General features: G+C 41.0%; 1 protein-coding gene across 1 annotated transcript in view; it reads right to left on the bottom strand.

The window, feature by feature from the left end:
• Positions 1–6,894, bottom strand: part of TIMD4 (T cell immunoglobulin and mucin domain containing 4) — a 46,915-nt gene extending 40,021 nt beyond the window's left edge. The window contains exon 1 of the mRNA XM_017854389.1: positions 6,780–6,894. Within this exon, the coding sequence (XP_017709878.1) occupies positions 6,780–6,837 (58 nt within the window). The 5' untranslated portion in view covers positions 6,838–6,894. The remainder of the gene's footprint in view (positions 1–6,779) is intronic.
• Between the last annotated feature and the right edge of the window lie 1,413 nt (positions 6,895–8,307).

Below are 8,307 nucleotides of genomic sequence, written 5' to 3'. Positions count from 1 at the left end.
AAAAAAAAAAAAAAAAAAAAAAAATACTGGAGGGTAAGGTTTACTGCATCAGCTATTTGAGATGGAATGTTTCTCCCTTTCTAAAATGAAGCATGAGGGTGTCCTAACCACTGCTACTCATTAGCATGACCTAGGGAGCTTGTTAAAAATACATAGTTTATTGCCTAAACCTGAGCCTGAATCCCTGAGGCAAAGGCTGGTGCATATGTACTTGAATCAAGTTCTCCAGGCCACTCTGATGTAGTTGACTACTCAACCAGTGTTTGAGAACCACTAGACAAGCTCCTCTAAGATTACTTTCACCTCTGATAATCTGCAAAACATTTTCACTGTTAAAAATGTTAAGCCCGTTGGTTTAATTGTGCATCAGAGATTATTCTAAACCATGTCCTTCCCCAAAAATGCTATTGAAGTGAAAGTCAGGCAGCCTGTAGATCTCAGATTGTTGAGACCACACCCTGCTGCCCCTTGGGTACCTGGGTCCCTGCTCATTGTTTTCTCTGAGGCACCTTCCTGTGAGATTCTCCATTCACGAACTTTGCTGACTTAGTTGGCTAAGTTACAGAAGACAGGGCCGGCCAGCAGTGCTGTGCTGCTCCCTGACTCTGCTGGCAGTAACATCCAGGCATTCCTCTCTCTAGGAGAAGGTGGCCCTGAGCCCTAAGAGTCACCCATATGGTAAGCAAGACCATATGCTTCTGGGGTTTTTCACAGCTGGCTTTTTTTTTTTTTTAAGACAGTCTCATTCTGTCACCTAGGCTGAAGCATAGTGGTGCAATCTCGGCTCTCTGCAACCTCCGGTTTTTCTTATGATAAAAGATCATTCTCAGTTCAGACCAGCCTGCAGCCTTCCCCGAATTTAGTCTCTTCAGTTTGCACAGTGGAAATGTTTCACAGATTATAAATGAAGTGGGAGGCTGGGCACAGTGGCTCATGCCCGTAATCCCAGCACTTTAGGAAGCAGAGTCTGGCAGATCACCTGAGGTCAGGAGTTCAAGACTGGCCTGGCCAACATGGTGAAACCCCATATCTACAAAAATATAAAAATTAGCTAGATATGATGGTGGGTGCCTGTAAACCCAGCTACTCAGGAGGCTGAGGCAAGAGAATCGCTGGAACTCAGGAGGCAGAGGTTGCAGTGAGGTGAGATTGCACCATTGCACTCCAGTCTGGGTGACAGAGCAAGACTCTGTCTTTAAAAAAAAAAATGAAAAAATAAAAATAAAAAAGTCAATGCAGTGGGAAATCCGTTTTGCCTCCCATGAATCCAGGAGAAAAATGAGAAGTTCATTGTCATCACCCTCAGCTGTGTTAACAACATAGAACACATGCACCTAAAATTAATAACTACTAAAATATGAACTTAGCCAAGTGTGGTGACACATTTCTACAGTCCCAGCTACTCAGGAGGCTGAGGCAGGAGGATGGCTTGAACCCGCGAGTTTGAGGCTGCAGTGAGTTATGATCATATCACTGGACTCCAGCCTGGGCAACAAAGCAAGACTGCCTCAAATTGAAGAAAGTAAAAAGAAAAAATAGATCATCTTGTTCCTATAAATATTTGGTAAATTAATAAAACATGTATAAGAAGTATTCCACTGGAGATTCAACATTTTATTTTCCCAAGTACCTTAGTATAAAAGGAGGCATCCTAATTGATAATAAGAAAAGATGCGGCTGGACGCGGTGGCTCATGCCTGTAATCCCAGCTCTTTGGGAGGCAGAGGTGGGCAGATCATGAAGTCAGGAGTTCAAGACCAACCTAGCCAACATAGTGAAACCCCATCTCTACTAAAAATACAAAAATTAGCTGGGTGTGGTGGTGGGCACCTGTAATCCCAGCTACTCAGGAGGCTGAGGCAGGAGAATCGTTTGAACCCGGGAGGCAGAGGTTGCAGTGAGCCGAGATCATGCCATTTCACTCCAGCCTGGGGAACAGGGCAAGACTCCGTCTCAAAAAAAAAAGAAAAGAAAAGAAAAGAAAAAAAGAGAAAACAAAGAAAGAAAAAAGAAAAGATCCAATAGAGAAACTAGCAGAGGACATAATAGACAATTCATAGATAAGGAAATAAGAGCAGCCAATAAATTTTGCCCATTAGACTGGCAAAAACTTAGAACACTGATAATATTGAATATTGGTCAAGGGGTGAGTAAACAAGGCTCCAAGACACTTGTGGGAAGGGACTTAGGAAAGGACTTAGCCTCCTGAGACAAACCAGAGTGAAATGGGGGTATAAATTGGTACAGCCACACTGTGAGGAAATTTGATGGTTTCTATTAAGTATTCACTATACATGAGTCCTAGTATGCCTTAGCAATTTCACGTTTGTTATCCACCCTAGAAAAACACATGTTGACAAAGATGCTTATTTGCAAATGTTTATTGCAGCCTCCATGTATATGTGAATGAAATGGACAATGTATATATGGGGAATGGCTAAACTGGGGCATCTTTATTCCATGGAATTCTATGTAGATTAATAGCATTAGAGATAGACCTACATGAATTGGCATGAAGACTCCAAGCTATTTAATGATGAAGAGGGCAAATTTCAAAACAAGACATAAAATATAAAACCCTTCTTATAAAATAAATAAATAAACCAATTTCTTTGTTTTTGTGGGCTCAGACATTTGAAAGTAAATGCACAGAAAAGTGTCTGGTGGGATAGACACCAAACTCAGTGTGTCAGTTACCCCCAGGATCAGAGAAAAGGGATTGGAATTGGGGATAGCAGTTCAAAGGGCATTCGGCTTTATAACATTTTAATTTTTTCACCAGGAGTATTTCTGTGTTACTCATCTTATTGAAAATTCACATAAGAAAAGGAAGCAGACGCTGCATATGGCAGGAAAAACAGCCATTAAGCTCACATTGTAAACCCCATTCTGCCAGTTACTGCTTTTGTGTTGTTGAAGGAAAGCCACGATAATCCTGACCTCATTATTATCAGGCAAAGGGGATAATACTCACCTCAGAAATGGTTCTGAGGTCCACATGAAGAGGAGTTATCAAATGCCATGTGAAATTAACAAAGTATTAATATGTATAACCAAGAACATTAGAATTTAGAAATAAGACAAAAAAATGGTTCCTCTCTGTTATAAAACTATCCCTGAGTAAAGCAATTGTTGATATCAAATCAGTTTCACTTCTGTGGAGCTACCTGGAATGGTAGTTAAGTCCTTATGCCAGCTTGGTTCCTTCCTTAGCTGGTGAGCTTAAATAAGGCTGGCCCTTCCCCAATCTGTCTCAAAATCACTGTCTACAGAGTGAAGGGCATCTTTTAAGAGTACATCCAGCTCTGATCCTTGGTGATTCTGAGCAGTCACTCTGTTTTAAGTTGGTTATCTTAGAAAAGGCACATATAGGCCAGGTGTTGTGGCTCACACCTGTAATCCCAGCACTTTGGGAGGCTGATACAGGTGGATCACCTGAGGTCAGGAGTTCAAGACCAGCCTGGCCAAATATGGTGAAACCCTGTCTCTACTAAAAAAAATACACAAAATTAACTGGGTGTGGTGGCAGGTAATTGTAATCCCAGCTACTTAGGAGGCTGAGGCAGGAGAATTGCTTGAGCCTGGGAGGCAGAAGTTGCCACGAGCCGAGATTGCACCACTGCACTCCAACCTGGGCACTGGAGTGAGACTCTGTCTCAAAAAAAAAAAAAAAAAAAAAAAAAAAAAAAAAACGAAAATATTTTGAAAACAAAAGAAAAAAGAAAAGGCACATATGAAAACCAAAATTAAAAAAAAATCAGCTCACCAGGTGCTGCCTCCTTCAAGCAGGATTAGAAAATCCCCCTCAACCAGTGTCCTGCCAGTAGCAGGACATGTAGACATAGACCCCTGCAACTTTCAACCTAAGAAAACCCTCCAAACCTCAAGTTTCCAGGACAAGACAAAGACAGTTAAAATAAAATTTTTAAAAAAAATTGATGGAAAGGCAAATGGTAGCTTTCTTACATCCAAACAAACCCAAACCAAACCCAAAATAAAAGTGTGAAAGTGACAGGGACTGCTTTCATTCTGTAGATTGTTTTTTTCTTCCTTTTTTTGTTTTTTTTTTTTTTTTTTTTTGAGACAGAGTCTCACTCTGTCACCCAGGCTGGAGTGCAGTGGTGCGATCTCGGCTCACTGCAACCCCTGCCTCTCAAATTCAAGCGATTCTCCTGCCTCAGCCTCCCGAGTAGCTGGGATTACAGGCACATGTCAACACACCCGGTTAATTTTTGTATTTTTAGTAGAGACAGGGTTTCACCATGTTGGCCAGGCTAGTCGCAAATTCCTGACCTCAGGTGATCCACCCACCTCGGCCTCCCAAAATGCCAGGATTATAGGCATGAGCCACCACAACCGGCCTGCAGATTGCTTCTTCAGTGTCTATAATATATCAAGCGTGTAACTAGGTGCTGGAATATAACAAGCCACAAAGCAGACCTGGCCTCCCCTCATGGGGCCTGCAGAGTACCTGGGAAGAGAGGCAAGTAAGTGAGCATTTGCTATAGAGTGACAAGTTTGCAGATGCAGGAACTCCAAGGAGGATGAGAACTCATGGCAGAAACACCTAAACTAGTCCAGAAGCTATGGGGTAGCCAGGAAAAGCCTGACTTAAGTAGGGACCTGAGGATGCATGGCGCTATGGAGGAAAGAAAGGCAGAGAGAATAGTATAATAAGTGTTTAGAGGTGAGGAAATAGGTTTGTTTTCCTTAAAATGTGGGTGTTTTCTCATGCACCATGTTGGAAAGGTTTCTGCACATACAAAGAGTTAAGACCTAGAAGAAAAAATGTTTAACATCGCTAATCACTGGGGAAACGCAAATCCAAACCACAATGAGATATCACTTCATTTCTGATACAATGGCTACTATCAAAAAGACAAAAAGCAACCATTGCTGGTGAGGACACAAAGAAAGAGGAACTGTCGTACACTGTTGGTGGGACTGTAAATTACTACAGCCATTATGGGAAACAGTATGGTGATTCCTTAAAAAACCAAAAATAGAACTACCATATGATCCAACAATTCCACTACTGGGGATATATCCCAAAGAAAGGGAATCAATTAAAGAGATATTTGCACTCCCATGTCTATTATAGCACTATTCACGATAGCCAAGATAAAGAATCGACCTAAGTGTCCATCAGTGGATAAAGAAAATGTGGTATATGGCTGGGTGCAGTTACTCATGCCTGTAATCCCAGCACATTGGGAGGCCGAGGCGGGTGATCACCTGAGGTCAGGAGTTCAAGACCAGCCTGACCAATATGGTGAAACCCCGTCTTTACTAAAAATACAAAAATTAACCAGCCATGGTGGCTGGCATCTGTAGTCTCAGCTACTCGGGAAGCTGAGGCAGGAGATGCTTGAACCTGGGAGGTGGAAGTTGACGTAAGCTGAGATCGCGCCACTGCACTCCAGCCTGGCAACAGAGCAAGACTCAGACTCAAAAAAAGAAAAGAAAAAAAAAAAAAGAAAGAAAGAAAATGTGGTATATAAACACAGTAGAATATTCAGCCACAAAAAAGGAATGAAATTCTGTCATTTGCAACAACATGAATGGAAACACAGTTTATTAATATTAAGTGAAATAAGCTAGGCACAGAAAGATAAATATTGCATGTTCCCACTCATACATGAGAGCTAAAAAAGTTGATCTCATGAAAGTGGAGAATAGAATGATAGTCACTGGAGTCTACAAAGGATAGGGGAGAAGGGGTATGAAGAAAGGCAGGTTAATGGGTACAAAAATACAGTTAGTTAGAACATGTGGGAAAAGGGAAAAAATACAATTAAATAGAAGGAATAAGTCCTAGTGTTTGACAGCATAGTAGGGTGCCTATCATTATTAATAATTTCTCGTGTATTTCAAAATAACTGGAAGAGAACATTTGAAATGTTCTCAGCACAAAGAAATTTAAATGTTTCAAGAAATGAATATCCCAATTACCCTGATTTGATCATTGTACATTGTATGTATATATCAAAATAACACACATGTAGCCCATAAATATATATAGTTATTATGTATCCATTTAAAAAAAAAAATGGACTTTTGTAAAACTGCAAGGGCCATTCAATATTATCTTGTCCTAGAAGCATAGATTGTGACAAGTGGTCATTTAAAAAGCCAGGTCTCTCATTTCAAATATAGGAGAGCCAGAGCAATTTAGACATATTCCCAGTGTCAACAGTTAGTGCCCGAGATGCAGCTGCAGTGCAGGCCAGAACACGTGGCCCTATATCACCAGGATGCAAAGAACTTCACTGGCCAAAACTGAGTATGTACATTTGCATCATCCAAAACCCAAAAACAACGTGGAGAAAAGAAACTTGACCATAAAGCCTCACCCCAGCAAAACAAAACGAAAAGCAAACAAACACTTCTAAAAACAGAGGGAATGGTAAGAATTATCACAACTCTCACCAGAACAAATTCTCCTGGCTTATTGATTATATGAATAACACCCATAGAGGAAATCTCTTTTCTCCAACTTATCTAACCACTTATTTCAGTGTCTCTTCTTCAGTTGCCATTTCCAATACAAGCCCATATTACCCCAGCCTAAAACCCCCAGACCAGTCTCTGGATATAAACCTCTGTATAACAAGGCAGGACAGAGACCCTCCACAGAAGGAAGCCTGGTAGGGAGAGGGGAGGGATGCAGAAATGAAGTGAGCTTCCGCTTTACTGAGGCCCAAACCAGTGCATGGAAATCCATCACAAAATAGCAAGTCCTCCAAGAACTTCTACATAGAAGGTTTCAGAACACTTACTCAGATAAAGCCACCAAAACTCCATCATCAGCCAGAGAATGAGAGGTTCTTTGGACATTTTGATGGTTGACCGGACCCAGGAGTCTGTCTATCTATCCAAAGCCCAACCTTTTATATCCCAGTTAATGCTGACAGGGTGGGACTCTTTAGTTTCATTTCTCTTTTTGCCTCATAATCTTCCCTTTCTCCTGTCCTACATGGCTTCCCCCAATTGGCGATGCATGATGAAATGTGCTGAGCCCTTTTCTCCTGGTGACTAGTGTGTGTGTGGAGGGATGGCATGGACACACTTGTGCTTCTTTGTCCATGTGTATAGTGGGTTTCCTATATGTGCACGAGCATCCGTGCATGTGCTGGTGCAAATATGCCTGTATAACCTGTCCACATGCCACGGATGTCCCAACTGCTGTACAGCCTGTCACAAAATGCAATTGACTCTCCACACTGGCAAGTGTTTACATGTAGATTCCTCATGGGGCCAAAGCACAGTTAGACTGAAAGTTACCTCCATTCCCATTCTAGGTTCTCTCTCACCCTGTCCCCTGGCCTCCTTGCCCTAATAATGGAGAAAGAATATTGAGGACAGGCACAGTGGTGCACATCTATAATCCTAGCACTTAGGGAGGCCAAGATGGGAGGATTGCTTGAGGCCAGAAGTTTGAGACCAGCCTGATCAACATAGCGAAACCCCATCTTAATTTTTTATTTTAAAAAAAGTTTAATAAAAAATTTATTTTTTTTAAGTTTTAGGAAGACACTGAAGCCCAGAACTTCCTGATTCCAAAGATTATGGTTAATCACTACATTGTCCTTTGACCTGTGACCCTTTGGGTACTGTGTCCATGTGTCCAAGCCTACCTATGGCTAGCTTCTACTTAGTACCAGAGAGAAAATATAAGAATGCACAAATGTTCTAGATTTTTAAAAATCCTCAATTGATTGTAACCAGCCAACAAACCTCAAACATTCAACACTGCTTCTACTGAAGGTATCAGCGAAAAATCTAAATATCAGGTGAGGTTCTAGACCCAGAGAAGCCAGACTAACATGGGCAGGGATGAAAATAAGGGGATTCAGAGTGAATCTTCCCACTGAATGCCCACAGAACCAAGGGATCCTTTCCCCATTCTATCCCCAGGAAACTGGAGGATTTAATCTCTGGATAAACTAAATGGTCCCAATAAAACATTTTCAGATATTTATATTTTTGAGTGTTCCCCAACAAAACCACTAACCCTCCTTCAATAAGTTCATCAGTGCATGAGCCTCAGCCATGCATGCAGAACTTTTAATTAGTTTTTAGTGTCACTTTCAGATATGAACAGATAACTAGGGATCATCAGACATTTGAGGAAAGCATTTAACATAAAAAAGAGACAAAAATAACAGGAAGAGCTAAAGAGAACTTCAAAAAAATTTTAAAGAGCTAATGTTTTCTCAGAAAGAAAGATTTTACATCATGAAAAGAACACAGACATTATAAAACGAAAATCGGAGGATAGAAAAGAACTCTTAGAAATTAAAATAT

Source organism: Rhinopithecus bieti, unplaced genomic scaffold, assembly GCF_001698545.2.
Source record: "Rhinopithecus bieti isolate Rb0 unplaced genomic scaffold, ASM169854v2 scaffold_38833, whole genome shotgun sequence".
Taxonomy (NCBI): Eukaryota; Metazoa; Chordata; class Mammalia; order Primates; family Cercopithecidae; genus Rhinopithecus; species Rhinopithecus bieti.
The sequence above is the reverse complement of the archived record's forward strand: the minus strand, read 5'-3'. Positions and strand labels throughout refer to the sequence as shown.